The 23373-nt window shown below is 40.8% G+C and overlaps 1 protein-coding gene across 1 annotated transcript in view; it reads left to right on the forward strand.

Annotated features, from left to right (window-relative positions):
- PTPRQ (protein tyrosine phosphatase receptor type Q) overlaps window positions 1–23373 on the forward strand; it is a 160971-nt gene that overhangs the window by 50786 nt on the left and 86812 nt on the right. Inside the window, exons 18-22 of the mRNA XM_026648947.2 lie at window positions 1714–1874; window positions 7860–8005; window positions 19973–20141; window positions 20990–21283; window positions 21612–21887. Of these exons, the coding sequence (XP_026504732.1) occupies window positions 1714–1874; window positions 7860–8005; window positions 19973–20141; window positions 20990–21283; window positions 21612–21887 (1046 nt within the window). The remainder of the gene's footprint in view (window positions 1–1713; window positions 1875–7859; window positions 8006–19972; window positions 20142–20989; window positions 21284–21611; window positions 21888–23373) is intronic.

A 23373-nucleotide genomic window follows, 5' to 3' on the forward strand; every position in this document is an offset into this window, starting at 1 on the left:
ATATTATATTATATTATATTATATTATATTATATTATATTATATTATATTATATTATATTTATTTGTGCCTCTTGGAATCTGTCTCTTCCTCCTTCAAAAAAAGACTATTGTCATTTTAAATCCCAGTTTAAAACTTTTTTTCACTCTCTTCTTCTGAATAGAATCTTGTTCTAAAGATTTGTCATAGCTTCCTTTTGTAAGCCCTACATATTGCCTTTACTGGGGATTGCCACATGTTGATTTGTTTATTTTGATTGTTGATTACAGTTATTTATTGTATTTATGCTGTGCCCTTCTATTGCCATTACCCAATGCATAAGGGCAAATAGCTACAGAAATACATACCATGCAATCAATGTAAATTATGTATGCAAAATGGTGTTGTGTTACAGCTGAGGAGTTCTACTAAATATGTACTCCTTATTTTTAAAAGTGACCTAAATGTTTCTCCTGGCAGTAGCTAATCTTTATCTTTTTTCTTAGTTATAAACGTCTGCTTTAAAATAGCGGTAAGGTGAACACAAATAATCCCACTCTCCAGAAGAGTATAAAGAGTATAAATTTCCACCACTCCTTCCACTGTACTGGCAAGAGCTAATGTCATCTGCATCTGTGGAGAACTTTGAACTGTGGATGAACTTGTAGCACAAACAGATCTCATGTTAAGGAATATGGTTTTGGTGCATACTGTGTTTAAAGACCTAAGGATATTCAAGATAAAAGAACTTCCTCTTTATTAAAATCCTTCCTTAAGACTTATTATATCTGTGATTACTACAGAATGTATCATTATTAATCATTTTTCAATAACTTGTTAACTGAACCATCTAGATCTGCAGATGCCTAAATTAAGTAACCACAGAACTTCACTGATGTAACCCTTGTCCTTACCCTCTCCATCTACTCCCTTCTGTGTCTTATCCCCACATACCCTCTCATATCTAAAATTAGATTGCCATTAGCTCTTTGAGGTAAGGACCTTGGGTGAAAACTCCCACTGACTTCAGTGGAGCCAGGATTTCATCCCTTGTCTTTTAAATTATTTAGAACATTTTTAGGTGCTATAAAATCATCATAATTAATTACTAGGGCTGATATGGCAAACAAGCTCTTGAACCACAACTTTTCTTAGTGGCAACATTTTCCAGCGGATATAACTAATGCAAGAGCTTCCTAATACCATGTAAAGAGGCAAAGATAGTGAATGCGGGCCATTTGAAAGTGTAGAAGAAAACTTATCTAAATATTCTAACAACTATATTACATTAGCTGTAGAAAATGTAGCAACTTTTCTCACAAAATGAAGCCAGAATCCACAATGAAGAACTCAAATGTGAACTAATAGTAAAAATAAAATAAAAATAAAAATCAGTTTTTAATGGTTTTCTTGCAAGAAATACAATATTTATAAGTTACGGGACTTTAAGAAAATGTTGGTCTCAGTTGTGTTAGCTATCTAGCTCTAATGACTTTCTGTAGTTTTGGCTAAGGCTTGTTTCTTATTTGATTTGTGAGAAGTGCCTTTTTAAACTAACATCTTTGATAATTTTTTGAATAATATAATGGATTTACAGTAGATGAAAGTTCTATTTCTATTTTATGAGTTTCTGTATATGACAATATTGTTTTCTGTGGTATTTTTAGTAAAATGTATTATACTATGCTGCAGTTTTGTCATGAAAATGTATATATGTAATGATTTTCTTCTTTAGGAATTCAATGTCAAAAAGAAGTGTTAATGTAACAGAAACATCACTGATGTTCACAGACCTAGAAAATAACAATGAATACAAAGTTTATATAACAACAAGTACCAGATTTGGGGATGGAAACATAAAAAGTAGCATTATAAGCTTCAGAACTTCTGAAGGAGGTAAGCTTATGTATAGTAATAAATCATACACATAATCTATAGTTACATCCATAAGTTTGTGTCAACCTTATTTAAATGTATAAAATAACTTAGGCGAAAGCTGCGATTCCAATGGGGGTCTAATGTCTCTTCATCAAACAGAGCACTACATTTTCCTGCAAGACATTTAAATTTAAAAGTCTTTTTATATTGCTCTTTGAAATGAAGTAAAAAGAGGAGAGTTTGGTTTTATTGCCCTTTGTTCTATCAAGCTGTGAAATAAGGTCCTAAGAAGGAAAGCCCTGACAGTTTTAGTGTGTCTCTCTCACAAACACAGGTGTAAAGTGGTTGTAGTCTGAAAGCAGTTTTATAAACATGGCATTGTGGGATTCCAAGTTGATTTGATCCCAATGAATTTCATATACTTCAGAAGTGAAAGGTCTTTTTCTAGGAGGCTACACTGTACATTTAGCTTTGAAATTCAAGTTAGTTCCTTTCTGGCTCTGATGTCACCAACAATAACAATTCTGCCACTGAAACTTAGGTCCCTATCCTTCAATTAGCTGTGTGCATGTTTCTCTGCACCTTTGTGGAGCCTTAGTGGCCAAAGTGTGGTTCTGAATAAGCACATGGATTTTTCTGCACATAGTCATTTGTAGGATCAGTATCTTAGTCAATAATTCTGTGAATGATGGTGTGAGCTAGAATAGAATCTAACTCGCAGTTCCCTAGCTGTATTGGCTCTGCAATGCTAATGGTAGTAAAAAGTGTGAAAAACTTATTTTAGTTAATGAAACACGCATAAAGGACTCTGTATACACATGAAACACATTTGTTAAGAAGATTACATGCATGCATAACGCTTTGTGCATATGCATGAATTGGGATTTATATTTGCATAAAACAGTAAGTACACGCACTTACACATCTCAAGTTGCATAGGTTCACTGAGTACATAAACTTGGATTTGTGCATGTAAATGTATGCATGTCTTTGGGTATGTCTACACTACGAGGGTAGTTCGATTTCACTTAAATCGAATATGTGGAATCGATATTACAAAGTCAAACGTGTGTGTCCACACTAAGGACAGTAATTCGACTTTGTGAGTCCACACTAACGGGGCAAGCGTCGACATTGGAAGCGGTGCACTGTGGGCAGCTATCCCACAGTTCCCGCAGTCCCCGCTGCCCATTGGAATTGTGGGTCGAGCCGCCAATGCCTTCTGGGTAAAAAAAATGTGTCGAGGGTGCTTTTGGGTAACTGTCGTCATCCGTCCGTCACTCTCGCCCTCCCTCCCTGAAAGCGCCGGCGGGAAATCAGTTCGCGCACTTTTCTGGTCAGTGACAGCACGGACGCCACAGCACTGCGAACATGGAGCCCGCTGCGACCATCGCTGCAGTTGTGGCCGTTCTCAACACCTCGCAGCTTCTCATCCACCTTTCCCAGAGGCAGATACAGAGAAATCAGGCGAGGGGGCTACGGCAGCGGGGTGAGGATCTGAAGTCTGAGAGTAGCACAGACCTGTCAGAAACCACGAGATCCAGCGCCGAGGACATCACGGTGGCAATGGGTTATGTGGATGTTGTGGAACGGCGATTCTGGGCCCGGGAAACAAGCACGGACTGGTGGGACCGCATAGTGCTGCAGGTCTGGGATGAATCCCAGTGGCTGTGAAACTTTCGCATGCGGAAGGGGACTTTCCTGGAACTTTGTGAGTTGCTGTCCCCTGCCCTGAAGCGCAATGACACCCGGATGCGAGCAGCCCTGACTGTCCAGAAGCGAGTGGCCATAGCCCTCTGGAAGCTTGCAACGCCGGACAGCTACCGGTCAGTCGCGAACCACTTTGGCGTGGGCAAATCTACCGTGGGGGTTGTTGTCATGCAAGTAGCCAACGCAATCGTTGAGCTACTGCTCTCAAAGGTAGTGACCCTGGGAAACGTGGAGGTCATCATAGATGGCTTCGCCGCGATGGGATTCGCAAACTGCGGTGGGGCTATAGATGGAACTCACATCCCTATCCTGGGACCGGACCACCAGGCCAGCCAGTACATCAACCGAAAGGGCTACTTTTCTATGGTGCTGCAAGCACTGGTGGACCATAGGGGACGTTTTACCAACATCAACGTCGGATGGCCGGGCAAGGTTCATGACACTCGCGTGTTCAGGAACTCAGGTCTGTTTAGACGGCTGCAGGAAGGTATTTACTTCCCGGACCACAAAATAACTCTTGGGGATGTGGAGATGCCTACAGTGATCCTCGGGGACCCAGCCTACCCGCTAATGCCCTGGCTCATGAAGCCCTATACTGGTGCCCTGGACACTGAAAAAGAACTCTTCAACTACCGGCTGAGCAAGTGCAGAATGGTGGTGGAGTGTGCTTTTGGCCGTCTCAAGGGGAGATGGAGAAGCTTACTGACTTGCTGTGATCTCAGCGAAACCAATATCCCCATTGTTATTGCAGCTTGCTGTGTGCTCCACAATCTCTGTGAGAGCAAGGGGGAGACCTTTATGGCGGGGTGGGAGGTTGAGGCAAATAGCCTGGCTTCTGATTACGCACAGCCAGACAGCCGGGCGATTAGAAGAGCCCAGCGGGACGCGCTGTGCATCCGGGAGGCTTTGAAAGCTAGGTTCCTCAGTGAGCAGGGTAACCTGTGACTATTAACTTTGTTTAAAGAGAAGCTGAACCTGCCCCCGTTTCTTTACCCAGTTTATGTTGACTATCCTCTCCAGCTACATACCCCCTTCACCCCCTTCCCCAAAAATAAAATCAGTTCTATTTTCTTAATGAACACCGTTGTCTTTATTACTGTTTTCGCGGGAATGTTTTAAACCTGGGACGCAGACTGTGGTGGGGGGCGGGTGTAGTGTACTGATGCAAATGATGCCTCTAAACTCCAGGAATGACAGGCTCCGCAGTGGTGGACTGGTTGTTTCAACGGAGCCTGCCAGCCGTCCTGGGCGGGACTGCATGTATGTGTCGGCTATGTGACTTTCTGGCAGGGGGAGGAGGGTTACCGATCCCCTGCTGCGTGGCTCTGTGATCCAGGATAAGGACCGCTGCATAAGATCTGTAACTGCCCTCCCCCGCCAGAAAGTCACAGAGCAACCCCCCCCCCCACAGAACATGAAAACCACCTCCCAGACTGACCAGGGTAACTAGTAACTGCACTGTGTATGTGCCCTGCTGCTGGACCTGCCCCCGCCTCTGTACCCTGCTAAAGGTGACTGTCCTGTCCAATTACCAACCACCTTCCCCCCCTTCACACAGACTCTCCTCCAAAAGAAAATGATGGAAACAGTAATTAACAGAAACGTATATTTTATTAGTAACTACACATGAAACGGGGGGGTGAAACTTGGACGGGGGCTTGTGTGAGGTGGGTAGGAAAGGACTTTTCAAATTTTGGGGAATGAGAGCCTTCTAGTGCTAGAGCAGTCTGCAGGGGTGGAGTGAAACTTTTCACGGCCCCTGCCGCCCCTCCTTCTTTGGACTTTGGGTGAGGGGGGTATGGGACTTGGTGGCGGGGGAGGGTGGTTACAGATACACTGCAGCGGGGCTCTCTCCTCCTGCCTCCCGTCCTGCAGAACATCCACAAGGCGCCGGAGCGTGTCCGTTTGCTCCCTCATCAGTCCAAGCAGCGTTTGAGTCGCCTGCTGGTCTTCCTGACGTCACCTCTCCTCCCGTTCCATGTTTGCTCTGTGCATTTGGGACAAATTCTCCCTCCACTGTGTCTGCTGGGCTGCCTGGGCTCGGGAGCAGCACATTAGTTCTGAGAACATGTCCTCCCGCGTCTTCTTCTTCCTCCGCCTAATCTGCGCTAGCCTCTGGGAGTGTGATGCCAGGCTGGGTTGGGAGACAGTCACAGATGTGGCTGTGGGAATGGGAAAAAGGGAGTGAATTCCTCAGAAAGATAAATGTAGTTGTGAACAAAGAACATAGTCTTTCTCTGTGAACAAGACCATGCACTGCACCTATCACATGCGCACTCAGGACAAGGTCGAATTTTCGGCCCTCGCCTTCAGTGCCTGTGGTCTTGCAGTGGCGATCTGAGAAGCGGGGCAGGACACCGGAATTTCTGTAGCGGATAAACATGGTAAGCCGTAGACTTGTGGCTGCTTAAAACTTTAATAGTAGCACTGGCCTCCTTTCACATTGAAAGCAATGCCAGTCTCTGCTGCCAGCAATCAGGCAAGCATGAACTCTGCCCCTGTCCCACCCCCTCGCGGCTGTCCCAGGGAAAGATCCCTGTATGCTGCCCCTCTCCCGCCTCCACCGCGTGGCTGTAAAGCAGTCCCAATACTAACATTGCCCTATCTAATTCAAAGCAGGGCATCATGAGCGACATCACCCTGATGAGGATCTCGGACAGCGAAAAGGAACGGATGCTTAGGGAAAGCCTGCAAAAACCAGGACCGTATGCCGCCATGCTCTGCAGGGCAATGATCCCTGAGTACTTGATTGTCTCCTGGCGCGGAAACGTTTCGTACCACGGATGACCCAATAAGGTCGCTCTCCCCAGGAACCTGATGAACAGGCTTGGACATTACCTCCAGGAGAGCTTCGTTGAGATCTCCCATGAGGATTTCATCTCTATCCCCGGACATATAGACCGGATTTTGGTGTAGCTGCACTGGCAGGGACTAAAGAGTGGAGCGTCTTGGGCAGCAGAATCATGAAAAAACGGACATTGTTAGATTTTTTTTAAATAGTTGGGACTAAATAGTTAAGCGCCTAGGGCAAAGAAATCATGAAAAACCCATTGTTAATATTATAAATATTCCAGTTCTGTTAAAAATAAATGTTTAGATGTTTAAAACACTTACTGCTTGATCCTTCCCCTGATTCTGTGTCCGGGGTAATGGCTGGGGACGGTTGGTAGGGGATCTCTGTAAGGGTGATGAAGAGCTCCTGGCTGTCGGGGAAATCAGCGGTGCAAGCGCTGTCGACTGCCTCATCCTCCTCATCTCCTTCCTCATCTTCCACGTCCGCTAACATGTCCGAGGAACCGGCTGCGGACAATATCCCATCCTCAGAGTCCACGGTCACGGGTGGGGTAGTGGTGGCGGCTGCACCTAGGATGGAATGCAGTGCCTGGTAGAAACGGGATGTGTGGGGCTGGGATCCGGAGCGTCCGTTTGCCTCTTTGGTTTTTTGGTAGCCTTGTCTCAGCTCCTTGATTTTCACGCGGCACTGCGTTGCATCCCGGCTGTATCCTCTCTCTGCCATGGCTTTAGAGATCTTCTCATATATCTTTGCATTCCTTCTTTTGGAGCGCAACTTGGAAAGCACGGACTCATCGCCCCACACAGCGATGAGATCCAAGACTTCCTGATCAGTCCATGCTGGGGCCCTCTTTCTATTCTGGGATTGCACGGTCACCTCTGCTGGAGAGCTCTGCATCGTTGCCAGTGCTGCTGAGCTCGCCATGATGTCCAAACAGGAAATGCGATTCAAACTGCCCAGACAGGAAAAGGAATTCAAATTTTCCCAGGGCTTTTCCTGTGTGACTGGTCAGAGCATCCGAGCTCGGACTGCTGTCCAGAGCGTCAACAGAGTGGTGCACTGTGGGATAGCTCCCGGAGCTATTAGCGTCGATTTCCATCCACACCTAGCCTAATTCGATATGGCCATTTCGAATTTAGCGCTACTCCTCTCGTTGGGGAGGAGTACAGAAGTCGAATTTAAGAGAGCTCTATGTCGAACTAATTTGCTTCGTGGTGTGGATGGGTGCAGGGTTAATTCGATGTAACGGCGCTAAATTCGACATAAACGCCTAGTGTAGACCAGGCCTTTGACTCTCTCTGAAAAATGAATGTCTTTGAAAATCAGGGCTTTCAAAGTGTATTGGTAGCCATTAGTTCAATTGTGCCTTTCCCACCTCCTCCAGAAACAGGATCTATGCTTTAATATAACATTTTTTTCAAGTCAATAAAGTCTAAATCTTGGGTAATAAAAAGCACAAAAACTTATGTTACATAAACTAAATCTTAATCTTATTCCAGCACCAAGTGATCCACCAAAAGATGTCATGTACAGAAACCTCACTGCATCATCAATAATGGTTTTCTGGTCCCCTCCTCAAAGGCCTAATGGGATTATACAATATTATTCAGTTTATTACAAAAATAATTCAGGAATTTTTATGAAGGTAAGTTTCTTTTTATATCATTTTTGTAGATTTTAGTACAGAAAAATGCATTTACTTTTCTTTGAATCTTTAATGTATCATAAAAGATTAAACCAACTGTACAGTAAATGTCATATTCTTTTTTCACTCCGACCTCATTACCAGATAATTTTGATTTTTAGCATATTATTAAAGGGATAAGTGCATTAGCCTAACCCTCACCTTGAAATTATATTTGTGGTATCCTGCAATTTCAAAATTCCTATGCATCTCAAGGAGCATTTATGCTATTAAGCATGAAGGGACTAATGCATACCAAAAAAAGAGAGTAAATTTCATGTAGAATAAATGATCTCGTGTTCTAGGCTGCAAAGTGAAATGATATGTGCCTAGTGAAATGACATTCTGATATGTTTTTAATGTATTTTTTGAGCAATAATGAAAATCAGAAGATAGTGTTGCCATAGGGAAGGATAGAATACTGCCTCATAGTCTGTTACTCCTTAGTAAATGTCTCTGCAGAAAACAGTTTTTCTTTCTAACATAATTATAACATATTATTTTAAAACATAGAAGACAAATGAGGTTAGTCTACACTGTTTTAAATCATGGAAGAAATGCATTTGTTTATCTGTTATGAATCTGGGCATTAGGATGTGGTTTATTGTGTAGGTACTTCTCATACTCATCTTAATTTTATGCATGATATATATTAACTCGGGCTGTCGATTAATCACAGTTAAAAAAATTAATCACGATTAATTGTATTGTTAAACAGTAGAATACAAATTGAAATTTTTTAAATATTTTGATGGTTTTCTACATTTTCAAATATATCTATTTCAATTACAACACAGAATACAAAGTGTACAGTGCTCACTTTATATTATTTTTTATTACAAATATTTGCACTGTAAAAATGATAAACAAAAGAAATAGTATTTTTCAATTCACTTCATACAAGTACTGTAGTGCAATCTCTTTATCATGAAAGTGCAACTTACAAATGTATGTTTTTTTGTTACATAACTGCACTCAAAAATAAAACAATGTAAAACTTTAGAGCCTACAAGTCCACACAGTCCTACTTCTTGTTCAGCCAATCGCTAAGAGAAACAAGTTTGTTTACATTTATGGGAGATAATGCTGCCCACTTCTTAATTACAATGTCACCTGAAAGTGAGAACAGGCGTTCACATGGCACGGTTGTAGCTGGCGTCACAAGATATTTATGTGCCAGATGTGCTAAAGATTCATATGCCTCTTCATGCTTCGGCCATCATTCCAGAGGACATGCTTCCATGCTGATGACGCTTCTTAAAAAAATAATGCGTTAATTAAATTTGTGATTGAACTCCTTGGGGGAGAATTGTATGTCTCCTGCTCTGTTTTACCTGCATTCTGCAATATATTTCACGTTGTAGCTGTCTCGGAGGATGACCCAGCACATGTTGTTTGTTTTAAGAACACTTTCACTGCAAATTTGACAAAATGCAAAGAAGATACCAATGTGAAATTTCTAAAGATGACTACAGCATTCGACCCAAGTTTAAGAACCTGAAGTGCCTTCCAAAATCTGAGAGGGATGAGGTGTGGAGAATGCTTTCAGAAGTCTTAAAAGATCAACACTCTGATGCAGAAACTACAGAACCCAAACCACCAAAAAAGAAAATCAACCTTCTGCTGGTGGCATCTGACTCAGATGATGAAAATGAAAATGCGTCGGTCTGCACTGCTTTGGATCGTTATTGAGCAGAACCCGTTATCTGCATGGACGCATGTCCTCTGGAATGGTGGTTGAAGCATGAAGGGACATATGAATCTTTAGTGCATCTGGCATATAAATATCTTGCAACACCAGCTACAACAGTGCCATGCAAACGCCTGTTCTCACTTTCAGGTGACATTGTAAACAAGAAGCAGGCAGCATTATCTTCTGCAAATGTAAACAAACTCGTTTGTCTGAGCGATTGGTTGAACAAGAAGTAGGACTGAATGGACTTGTAGGCTCTAAAGTTTTACATTGTTTTGTTTTTGAATGCGTTTTTTTTTTTACAGAATTCTACATTTGTAAGTTTAACTTTCATGATAAAGAGATTGCACTACAGTACTTGTATTAGGTGAATTGAAAAATACTATTTCTTTTGTTTTTTTACACTGCAAATATATGTAATAAAAATAAATATAAAGTGAGCATTGTACATTTTGTATTCTGTGTTGTAACTGAAATCAATATATTTGAAAATGTAAAAAAACATCCAAAATATTTAAATAAATGGAATTCTATTATTGTTTAATCAGGATTAATTTTTTTAATCGCGCAATTGATCGCTATTAATTTTTTTAATCGCTTGACAGCCCTGATATTAACTATTTATTTATTTATTTATTTATTTGTTTTATTTGTATAACCATAGTGCTGAGTAGCTCTATTCATGAACCAGGATATGAATTTTTAATTGCTTATATCCATATCATTCAAGAGTGTCTATAATTTATTTATCAAGGGGTAGCCGTGTTAGTCTGTATCCACAAAAACAACAAGGAGTCTGGTGGCACCTTAAAGACTAACAGATTTATTTGGGCATAAGCTTTCGTGGGTACAAAACCTCACTTCTTCAAATGCATCTGAAGAAGTGAGGTTTTTTACCCACGAAAACTTTTACCCAAATAAATCTGTTAGTCTTTAAGGTGCCCCTGGACTCCTTGTTGTTTTTATAATTGATTTGTTCTTTATTTTATTATATTATATATTACTATATGCAAATATAATTCAAGAAAATATAATTTTCCTTAACAAATTTTTGGTTAAAAGCTTTGTGTTTGTGGAAGAAAATGAAGAAATGTAAGGTTGTGAAGACAGCAAAGTACAAAACAAAAAATCTGATGTATGTGGCATAATTTTACAGTTAGCGCTTACTGGATTTAGATATTTATTTTCCTGAAGATATATGTTTACATGTCACTCTGCAAATGTAGGCCCTGCTCCTGCAATCTGCTCTGTGCTGGCCAATCTTTGCACTCATGTTTAGCCCCATTGAAATTGGTGGGGTTCTGCATGAGTGTAAGTTTCTGCCCACGTAGATCTGATTGCAGAATGGGAGCCATAGAGAAGACTCATTTCCTGCCCCAAGGAACACACAATGTAATAATTAGCATGTGAGTTAGCTAGAAGTACCTTGGTCGCACAGTCTGTTAGGAGTAAAATTAGACCTATTAGTTGGGTTTGAGTTTATGGGTGCATGCCTATCTGAAATATGACTGTAAGCATACACATCAAATCATCCTTTCTGCTCCTCTTATCTGCTAGTCCTGCTAGCAGGCCAGGGTAAGCATAAGTATCTTATTCTCTTTGAGAATAGGGTGAATGGGCGATGGCACAATGTGAAGCTATGACCTCAGAGAAACCCAGACTTCAAATTGGCATTTAATGTCAGTTACAGCCTTCATTTTGAAGGACTGTTTAACCTTTTCATCTTGAAAAAGTTTGGTTTTAAATGTTTTTAATCTGTTACTTTTTTCCTTGGCACATTTTGCATGTCCACGTTTCATTTTTCATAGCGGTGCTTACTGCATGCCCAGCTAACTGATCATAACTTCTAATGTGGTTTGCTAAAAGCGCGTACCTTGATGCAGCCATTTTTCTGAATCCATTTTATTCTATGATGATCAGTACCAGTCCAGATTCCATACACCACTTTTTATTTCTGTTTAAACAGCTTTCATGAATTTTTACATAATAAAAATTCAGAAATAAAACACAAACACACAATGAGAGATGTCATTCCACCATATAATTTCTACATCTTACAATTTTAGGAACTTTGTTGGTTGCTTCATATATTCTTTACATGGCACCTCGTGTAGAAAAAGAAATCTATCCATATACTTTATTCTACAAACCATCTCTTATGTGGTTGAAAACAAGTACACATAGCTGTTTATTGATTCTCCTCTACAAAAAGTGGGCAATGTTCTATCACTAGCTCTAGCTTTTTAGTTCTACTTTGGTTAATGGTAATTGCTAAAAGTTTGTAATGCCCTTATCTCCATATTTGATCATTGATTTAGAAGCAAGCCACAATTAAGATAACGATGGTGTATTCATTTTTCTTTTGCTAAAGATACTTTTTGTTTAAATGATTCAAAAGCTATGCCAGAGAGTTTAGAAGCCCAGCTAACCTGGGCTTTTCACATAGGGAGAGCCTTTCTTTACCTTGAAAATTTATCCTACGACTTCACAATTACCTGCCTTTACCAGTTAGGAAACACTTCTTGTGTGTTCTTTTCCATGTTCTTAGAAATGAACTGAATGCCTGTCCTGTTTTTTACTAAATTCTGTATTTCTTTAATCAGAGCTGGCAATAGCTTTCTTAGGGCAGACCTGCAAAACAGTTTTTTTACCTCCAAAATATTACCTATTCCTGCACACCAGTGTTACATATGCACAGAGCTGACCCGAGGTTTGCAGGGAGGATTAGAGAGATGATTATTTGGAATATACCTCAAATTTAACTGACTATTTTTACATAAGTATGTGCTGGGATAGGGAAATCTTTGGTCTCAGTTTCCTACCGCAGAAATGGTGCTCAGCTGCTTGTTCCTTTCAACCCTAGTGATCAGTTTATACTTACAAGGAAAAGTACTAGAAACCCAGAGCCAGATTGTCAGATGGCATAAATGGATAGAGCCACATTGATGGAAGTGAAGCTATGCCAGTATACACCAGCAGAGGATCTGACCCATGCTTGTCTTAAGGAAAGTTTTCAGAGTAGCAGCCGTGTTAGTCTGTATCCGCAAAAAGAACAGGAGTACTTGTGGCACCTTAGAGACATCCGAAGAAGTGGGTTGTAGCCCACGAAAGCTTATGCTCTAATAAATTTGTTAGTCTCTAAGGTGCCACAAGTACTCCTGTTCTTTTTAAGGAAAGTTGAGATTCTCCTTTACATGTGTAGCTCCTCTGAAAGCTAGGAGTCCTGTGGCTGTTGGCTTCATCAGGTCCAAAACTCAGCTCTGCCTTAATGTATTTGTTATTTACAGATAAACTTACGTACTAATGTTCTAGCTGAGTTTAAATCTTTTTCTCTTAAGGTGAATGACCTAACCAAACCTCTTTTTCCATATTTATATTGGTAATTTAAAGTTTTTTTGAGTCACTTAAATGCATTTTAACTGAAGTTTTAAAGGGCATACTATTCCCTTGATTTTGTTTAAACTAAATTATTTTTAAAACGATTATGTTAGAGCCTCCTTTAAATAGTATATCATGCATTTTTTAAATTCCTTAATAAAAAAATTATCAACATATTTCTGCTCCTCGCTGATGTTTATAAGCATCTTTTGGGTGGGCCTGACAGCAACAACATCAAACATGCTGAGGCCCACTCCTCTGCCCTGCCCCTCTTTTCTGTTTCTCCAGGAACTCTCCTGCCTCCTCTCTCTCCGTATCACTTCCAGCTTGGCTGCTGCTGTTACTGGTAAACACTCTTTTTGCAGGCCCTGGGGAAAGAGTATCCACAGAACAGTGAAGCTAATTATACCCACAGGCCCCCACATCCAGTAAAGCACTTAAGCATGTGTTTAACTAAAGCATTTGAGTGGTTCCATTGAAATAGTGAACTACTGTTAAATACTCAAAGTAAACAAATTTTAAAAATAGAGGAAAATAAAAGAATGTTTTTCAGTATCATAATTAGTGAGGGTCACTAGTATCAAGAGTAGGCACCAAACTTTCAAGTGAATATGTAATTTTAACTAATTCATCTAGACATTTCTATCCATATAATTGAAATTTTAGTGCTATTTTTTATTTTCCTTGATTGCCTCTTGATGTTCAACTTAGTGATCCTAACCTTGAGAGAGTGAGGGTTGGAGTAGCATTGTTGGTAACATTGTTTCTTTCCATTCTCTCCCTTTCTTGGAATATGCATTATGGCTTCCTATGGTTTACCAGGTGTTTATTGTTCACTACGCGTACAGACATACAGAAAGTGAAAAAGAGCCAGGAGATAGGGAGGGTTTGTTTTTACTGCAGTGTAAGCTCGAGGTATAACTTGAATGTTGTCCTTAACCCAATTTGCATCCATGTACAAAAATCTCTAGCCCGAATTAAGTGTGTTTTACAGTCAAGCCAGCTAGTCCATAAGGGGGTGTGGGTTGACACCTGAGTGCTGTTGAACCTTGAACTAGTAATTCAGATGCTGGGAGTCCCCTAATGCCTTCCCAAAATTTCCAGCCCAGGTTATTTGTTGTGTCTATCCACACAGCCTTCAGGCCAGGGGTTATCTGCAGCCAGCATAAATACCCCACTTCAACATTCAGACCCCTGCTTTGCACGGAGCTTTCCACATCGTTAGTGTTTGTTCTAGCTCTGCTATCAAATCCCTGAAGCCACTGTACCACCGGGCAATGGACCAGAACTCCAAGTCTGGGGAGACCTCGACAAGCTCACTGCACTACAAGCAGTTCAACTGGGTGTTCTCCAGTGCCCCAAGTACGGAACCCATTTACACCCTGGACAGATCAAAGGCCCCTGGGGAAGTTGACTGAGGATGGAGGACCTTTAGGATGACCCAGAGCCAGGACTGTCGCCTGCCACAGTGAAATTAGGTGAGGTGGAGGCTGATGGTCACCAGTGGATGCCACAGCCACTCCAATTCACCCAGGATTCCAGAGAGGAAACAGATCAGAGAGAAATGGGACAGGGAGGAAACGGCAGATGAGCCAGTGTTGTCTCAGCCAGGTGAGGACTCAGTTCGCCATTGTTGTTATGGTTGGGGAGAAAAGGCATAAGGGGCCCGTCATTGCCTGTGTAGGACCAGTCTCTACTGGGGGATGTTGTGTGGTAGAGGGCAGGCAAATGCCAATTATAGCTTCCCTTCTAGACATGGAAACCACCATTTCCACTTCCCCCTTCCAGCCTCCATCCTTCCCCCCAGGCATTCAGAGGGTGCGTTTCAGCTACTGGTGCGTCTGCATGCCTTGATGGGCATGGGAAACCACCATTACTCCCGCTCCACCCCTGGGCACCCATTAATGGTGCCTCTACCATCCCTCCTGGGTGTGACAACTACCATTATGCCTCACCCCTACCCCAGTCTCCAATTCCTCCTCCCCCCCGCATCTACACAGGATCCAAGCTGGATTCCAAGCAGGGAAATTAACAGAGATTTATTGTAAAACGCACTGCTGTATGTGCACAAACCAAGCATTATTAATACAAGTATACAAATGCCCATGAAGGCAGGATTGGCGCTGAGTGCAAGCAATTGCCGGTTGCATATATAGTAGTGTGCACTCTCTCAAGCTGGAACTAGAGGCAATCCATACCACTGTTCCCAGGATATGTAAATCACTTATATTGTTGGTATGATCAGAAAACCTGGAAGTTAGCAAAGGAGACAGTATTGGTTATGGAGCAGAGTGGAGGCCTTGAGATAAAGGTTTCAGCTTATACCTTGCTGCGATGCACAAAATTAAAGGGAAGATATTTTCCTTTTTTTTTTTTTTACCATGGACAGAAGGTTTATATACTGTTTCTCTGCTTTACAGGCCCATCTGCACAAGTACATATCACCCACCCTTGCAGAAGGTTATTGACTGTCAGTGCCAGGCTACTGAATCAGAAAGCAGAAGGAGGAAGACAACAGACAGACTGCTGATGGAGATGCATAAGGACTTTGGTGGAAGGTGTCACTGCCTTTTCTTGCTTCAGAGGGGGAAATGCTGGAGCAGGAGTGGCAATTCCAGACTGCAGCTGAGAGGATGCTGAAGAAAAGAACTCATGATGACCTAGTACATCGCTCATGACCATGCCATATAAGAGCAAGACACCCAGCAGCAGTGTGAGGAGAGTCAGAAGCAAATGGTCATGTTTCTAAGCATTATGGCCAGCAGGTGACAGAACAACCTGGCCCCTGTACTAGCCCAGGTTCAGCACCAGTCTCATCCTACAACCACACACTCTCCTTCATGATCCCACAAGCTGCAGCTAGTGACCCCAGGATAGGGGGTTTGCCAGTTCCATGGTCAGGTTTACCTTCATCACCCCACCCCCATGTAACAATGGTGGAATGATAACCACGTGCACTCTCCATATATATGACATGGCACAGTGCCACTTGGGTGCATGACACTTGGCTTAAAGCAGAAGGACTGCTAGTGTGATTTATTTTGAATAAAATCTTTCTTTGTTGAATCCTTTGTTTCTGTGAGTGCTTTGGCCACACGAGAGAGGAAGGGGAACTTAACAACACAGTTTTATTCCGGCATCACCATCACAATTAATGCACTTTAAGAGAAATCTTTCCTATGTGGGAACACTGATACAGACCAGCTGCCTCTGCTGCTCCTACCCAGCCAGGGGAACTAGGAGCTGGACGGGGGGAAAGGATTGGGCCCCTGGAGCTGCCATCTCTTGCCTCACACCAGCTGCCTCTGCCACTGTAAACCCGGCATGGGGACTAGGAGAGCTGGTTGAGAAAAAGCCATGGATCCCGCCCATTGTTCAAGATTTGGATTTCCAACAGAATGCAGACAATCAACACGTGCGGAAGTGAGGTGCTGCAGTAAGCTGCCAGGTAAACACTACTTCAACCCATATGACTAGGAGGGACAAAAAATGGTTTCCTGAAATACATCATGGAAGTTTGGAAGGAACGGCTTGGAATAGCGCAGTGCTAAGAACTAAGGGTTATGCCCCCAGAAGGCAATCTCCTTTGCTTGAGTCAGTACTGCAACCATGTGCACACAGTAACTTGAGGATGGCTGAGGTAGCCTTTGCTGTGTGGCCCCAACCTAGGCTAACGCAAGTGTAGTACTTTAAGTATTCTAACTGGAACTAACAATGCAGTGAAGACAAGCCCAGAGCAAGGGAGAATGGAAAGAAATGATACTAGCAAAGCAGTGACACAAGCTTACTCTTAAGATTAGAAGCTCTGAGATGTCTGTATATCACTGGCTATGACATTATGTAGCTGGAAATGCTTCCTGGGCCAAGAAGAATATTGTTTTCTGCAAATGCTTTCATTGGTTGTGTGTATTGCTTACACTTATCTGCTCTTAATAATATGATACTTTGCTATTCCAAAACTTCTTTGTGTGTTGATTAAGGAAGGAAGCAGAAGAAGAATTTTTTTCAGCTGTAGCTTCAGTTTGCCAAGAAGTCCTAAGCAGTTTGCTCTCATCTACAGCCAGAATTAATCGTAAAATGTCCTATAATGATGAATCCCCAGAATACAATTAAGTTTCATTATTTTGCAAATTGCATCCCAGTAGCTCTTTGTGTCACCCTCACCCCTCATTATCTGTGCATGCTTTTCTAATATTTTGTCATATCATGAGTTAGAGTTATCTGCCCCTTGGCTGCCAGACTAAATGGTCTTCCTTGTAAATAGATAGACAAGGTGGGTGAGGTGATGTCTTTTATTGGACTAAGTTCTGTTGGTGAGAGAGACAAGCTTTCGACCCACATTGAGCTCTCTACAGCTTGAAAGCTTGTCTCTCTCACCAACAGAAGGTCCAATAAAAGAGATCACCTCACCACCTTGTCTCGCTAATATCCTGGGACCAACACGGCTACAATTACACTCCCTTCAAAATAGGGTTTCAATGAACCACCAAATAGTGTTATAGCTTTCAGGTAGGTTAGCTGCAGCATTCTCTGCCCAAATGCAAAACTGTTGAGAAAATATAAAGGTAATTTTTTAAAGCTTTGCATGAGATTTATAGCTGGTGAACTATTAAATCCAGAAATTAAAACTCTCTTCAGTACTTGGAAATTTTATCTTTAAAAGTCAGGGAATTAATTCCTGCCCTTTGTCTGATCCCCTGCATCAAAAACAAAGGGAATGGTGCTCTCATTCACAGGTGAGTCACTATCTTCCTATAGCTGGACATCAGAAAATTTAATTAAAGTATGTTGGGCCTGATTCTCCATTGCCCTGAATCTTGTATAGTCATTTACACAAGTTCAAAGTGAGATTCCCACTAGCGTTAACTTTAATCAGCTACATCGGGGGTTCTCAAGCTGAGGGTCGTGACCCTTCAGGGGGTTGTGAGGTTATTACATGTGGGTCGTGAGCTGTCAGCCTCCACCCCCAAACCCTGTTTCGCTTGCAGCATTTATTACAGAGTTAAATATAAAAAATGTGTTCTTAATATATAACGTGGGGGGGGTTGCACTCAGAGGCTTGCTGTGTGAAAAGTTTGTGAACTACTGAGCTACATTGAGGCAAAAGGCATTAACTTGCATCTACACTAGGGAAAAGGTTTTGGTTAGGTCTGGATTAGCTAATTTGTTGGGTAACTCTGACCTACCCTCGTCCTCTTTTCCTAATATAGACAAATTGCAAGTCAGGGTTCAGGTGCATTAGTGGGCTGGCATAGAGACACTTTGATTGTTCCATTTGTGCTGCACCTGTTCAATGTACCAGAAGAGGACTTTGGTTTCCAGTGCTGTCAATGTAGGATGTTTCATGTTTCACTGTAATAACTTTGGGCTAAATTCAGCCTTCAGATGTTCACAGGCAAATCCTATTGAAGTCAATGGGAGTTTGGCCCTTTGTTATTCACAGACGTAAAATAGTTTCACCAGCATGAAAGTAAGGAAATTAGTCAAATGTAAAATTAAATGTATGTGTATTATGACATAGAGGTAATAGACATTAAGATTATTTGTTGAAAAACTAAAAGCCTTCACAGGAGAGGTCACAGCCAAGTTGGTAAAGAATCACAGTGCCTCTTTCAGAAATGTATGGTATTGCCATTTTTTGCATTTTCATAATGTTTCATCCTCAAATGTGCGCACACACAAAAAATCTCATTTTAGTAAGTCAGCTAGTTCTGTAAATATATATTGCTAAAAACAAAGAAACTTCTTCTTCACTCCCCCCCTTCTATCCCTGCCCTCTCCCCCACCTTTTTTTTAACAAGGCATAAACCACAGTAAGTTAACTCTGATTTTAAGGAACTGTTGGTGCTTGTGGGGCCAAATACTGGAACTAAGAAGCAGCCCAAGTGGCTGGACTGTGCACTTTACAGGAGCTTGGGAAGAATCCTGTCCCCCTGAGGACATGTCACAGCTGCCTCTAAAATATAAGGGCTGTGTTAGTCCTGACCACTGGTGCACACGTTCACTGTTCTATAGGGAAGAGTAGCTGGTGGATATGCGTAGTCACAGGCCCACTAGAATGGGACCTGTCTCTGAACCCTGAATACTAGGCAGAGTCACAGGAAGTCCTGGCAAAGCAGAGTCTGACTGTCCACATGGCTGCATGTCCCCCAAATAGGGTCCCTAATTCCTGGGCCACTGCAGAATTGCATTGGTTCTGCTGGGTCATCTTCCTTTACAGTCACTGAGGATTTGACCCATTGAGCTTATTTGAATTTAATAGCTCTTACATAAAAATGAATTGATTTTTCTCTTCTGTTTCCAAATTGGTGGTGTTATAAGCAAAGGAATGTATGGGTTCCCTCTGGTGGGTGATGTAAAATTCAGTTATTGTAACAGTCTCTATCAGTTTGAGTAAAGTGTTGGACATTAATACTGAAGAAAGTCAGGTACTCTAGTCCTGGTGGGGTATCTTTTTGTCAATAATTTATAGTTGGTACAGTTTCTGTTCCCCCCCCCCCTTGATATGCATAAATACATTCACTCTACCAAATATTTTTTTCTAAAAAAGAAATAGTGCGTAAACAAAGCCAAGTTAGAAAGAGATTCAGCCATATAAATGTGTAATGTCTAGATAGGAAACTAGATAGAAAAGATACAATTATTTATTTGACTGCATTAAACAGGAATCAGTGTGGCTGATTTGAGCATTAGAGAATTGAAGTGTCTGTTTATGATTAGTAAATGGTCTAAAATGAGTTGTATGGGTGGGTGGATAGATGGATGGATGGATAGATAGAGAAAATGAAAGTAACAAAGAAATACCAATTTGTTTGTAAATGATTAAAGATGATAGCCTTCTCCTTTCTTTTCCTTAGAATTTCACCAGCCAAGACATTGACAGTGGTGTTGACAATAAATCTCTGTCTGCAGTATTAGACAATTTGGCAAAATGCAGCTACTATACTGTGTGGTTAACTGCAGACACTGCCTTTGGAAATGGAAACAAGACCAGTGAGATAATACACGTATATACAGATCAAGATAGTATGTAAACATCTCTATTTTAAATTTTCAAAAGTACATCCAAGCTTTTCATTATGAAATAGTTCTAGAACTTTTAAAAATTATTGCATTCTTTGGTATGAAAAGGTTAAAAAGAAGTACTACAGTGAATGCCATTTTAAAAAACTGTTTACCATACTGTAGCATTTATCTTTGCATGGGTTTGATGATATTTCCTATGCATAGAATGGGGATAGATCATTCTCATGAACCTTAGCATTAGTATCTGAAGGAGACCTCTTTGTGTCAATAGATTGAGCAGACTCTTAACTCCAAGTTCCATTTTGAACCTGTCACCATTATTTTCTCCACCTTAACTATCAGGATAACCATTATCAATACAAAACCCTACAGTTCAGCCTCTCTTTGGCCCATCTAGTTTTCATGACAATTTGAGAGTAAGCTTAATTATCAAGCAACTAATCTTTAACCCTTCCTAAAGGACATTTTGATCTGTTGAGTCTCTTCTCTTTGTAGTGTAGCATCAAAAGCAGTTTTTCTTCTCTGAGCACAAAGAGTGAGAAAATCTGTCTTAAACTATCACAAAGATTTTCTCCCCTTAATAATTAACATTAACTACAAATAGTTATGTATATATACATTCAAGATGCTTTGTTTTTTATATCAAAACATAGACGATCAAAGAAAAGCTTGTTTTATTTATAGACACGAAAATAATGTAATAAAACATTGAATACATAATGTTAGAGATTAAGTTGATCTAATAGCAACACTTTGAGTGTTTATTTTTGTTATTAGTTATGAAATATTATGTTATTATTTAGTTATGAAACTAACAGATATATTTATTTTTGCTTATTAATCCATAGTTCCAGATGGCCCTGTTGAAAGTCTGACATATCAAAATGTTTCTTCAACTGCTATAAATGTAAGCTGGCTTCCACCATCCCAGCCAAATGGTATAGTCTTCTTCCTTGTTTCACTAAGTTTATGGGATACACAAACAGACAGTGAGATATTGTCTCTCATTACTTACAATACAAGCGTGTTTTTGGATAAGCTGGAGAAGTACACCGATTATATTCTGAAAATCATTCCAGCAACAGTGAAGGGATCTTCTAAAATGCACACTGTGAAACTACACATCAAAACTGAAGAAGATGGTAGGTTTAGGATTTTTTTTAATTCCTAAAGAATTTTATTAACAGCAAATAGCCTTCTAAAAATTCTTGATCATTAGGTTGTTTTCTTATGAAATAATGTTACTGATATACTTGTTAATTCTTTTTTGTCAAATTAACTAATAAAGCAACCCACAATAACTGTTGTCATGCAGATTTATTGTAGTGCTTCATTGAGACCATGAAGTAGAAGTTAGCATTGATAAGAGAACAAAGTTAATTGATATTTAAAGATATTTTCCACCATAATTCACCTTTTTGTGGGATAACTTAGGTTTTTTTCTGTTTGTTTTCTCATTTCTTGTTATAGTCCCTGAATCTTCACCTGTAATCAGAACGTATAAGAATCTTTCATCTACCTCAGTTATGTTGTCCTGGGAGCCTCCTCTCCAACCAAATGGTATCATAATGAGTTATGATTTAAAGTTATATGGACCAGAAAGGAATGATTCTTGGTCTACCTCCAATAATTCTATCATCCTAGAAGATCTTTTACCATTTACACTGTATAGTATTTTTGCTGCTGCAAGAACTATCAGAGGACTTGGTCCCTATGCTACGCTTAACTTTTACACGGATGAGTCAGGTGAGTGATATATAAAATCATATCATGCTGTTTGGAAATAAATGTATGAAATAGAGGACCCCAGAGCTGGTGCAGAGATGTAGGGCTTCCACATGGCTGATCCTATCTTGGTTGATCCCCTAAAATCCTTGGGGCATGGGGCCAGACACTGCTTCTGTAGAAGGCAGGGAGACAAACCTGCAACATCTGGCAGACGAGTTTAGAGGGAATTCTGGGATTTCGTCCTCTTTCCACACTCTGCCTGTAGGTTTTACTGTAGGGGAGGACACACTCTGACCAAAGGCTATTTAACTCTCACTACTATGGGCCCATAGTAGTTCATTTCTCAAATTGCACAAGAAAATAAATTTGAGGTGCCCAAGAATAGTGGCATTCAATGGCTCACAGGAGCCCCTTTTAAAAATTCTGCCACCAAATTGAAAGGAAGCATGAGAGATTTCCCTGCCTTTGGCAGAATTCACCCATTATAGTGCTAAATTATCTTTCCTAGAGATTACTTTTAGCCTTGGGCTCATAAGAATACTTGAAGATCAATTTCTTTTTGCCTTTGGAATGCATCATAATTTGTCAAGTGTCAATTATTTTGGGGGAAAAACAAACAACCCACCCCACCCTCACCTCCAAAAGGAAAATATTCCTTAAAAATACTTACAGACACTTACAGGGTTTTTTTTTCACTCCTTGTTCTATTTCAGATTACATTGCACACTGTCATCCTACTCAATATATATATAAAAATGCACAAAGTAGAGAGGGGAAAAATGTGTGTATATATATGAAAGCTCTAATTTTAATTCTAGTAATCTTAGATGCTACTAGTAACAATAGTAGGTACAATATTTTAGGATACATGTGTAATATTTTGATTGTGTACCTTTCAAACTAGACTGATTGAAGTGCTAGATAAGACTATAGTAAATAGTCTAGAGGCCCTTTGGGATGGAGTATGTGATCTAATAAGTCTCTTTCATACTCTCTAGAGCACTGGAGCAAATTGCCTAGGGAGGTTGTGGAATCTCCATTGGATGTTTTTAAGAACAGGTTAGACAAACACTTGTCAGGAATGGTCTAGTTATACTTAGTCTGCCTCAGTGCAGGGGACTGGACTAGTTGACCTACTGAGGTCCCTTCCAGTCCTACATTTCTATGATTCTATAAGTGCATCTACTCCAGTGGTTCTCAAACTTTTGTACTGGTGACCTTTTCACATAGCAAGCCTCTGAGTGCGACCCCCCCCCCTTATAAATTAAAAACACTTTTAAATATATTTAACACCATTATAAATGCTAGAGGCAAAGCGGAGTTTGGGGTGGAGGCTGACAGCTCGTGACCCCCATGTAATAATCTTGCCCAACCCCCAGTTTGAGAACCTCTGATCTACTCTGTTTTTTGCCAAATATTTTCATACTTCCTTGGTTATGAAAATATGCTTTTGTTTAAATGACAGACAACATGAATAGATTATCCTGTTCCTCACCCTTACTTT

Source organism: Terrapene carolina, unplaced genomic scaffold, assembly GCF_002925995.2.
Source record: "Terrapene carolina triunguis isolate 2854851 unplaced genomic scaffold, T_m_triunguis-2.0 Scaffold68, whole genome shotgun sequence".
Taxonomy (NCBI): Eukaryota; Metazoa; Chordata; order Testudines; family Emydidae; genus Terrapene; species Terrapene triunguis.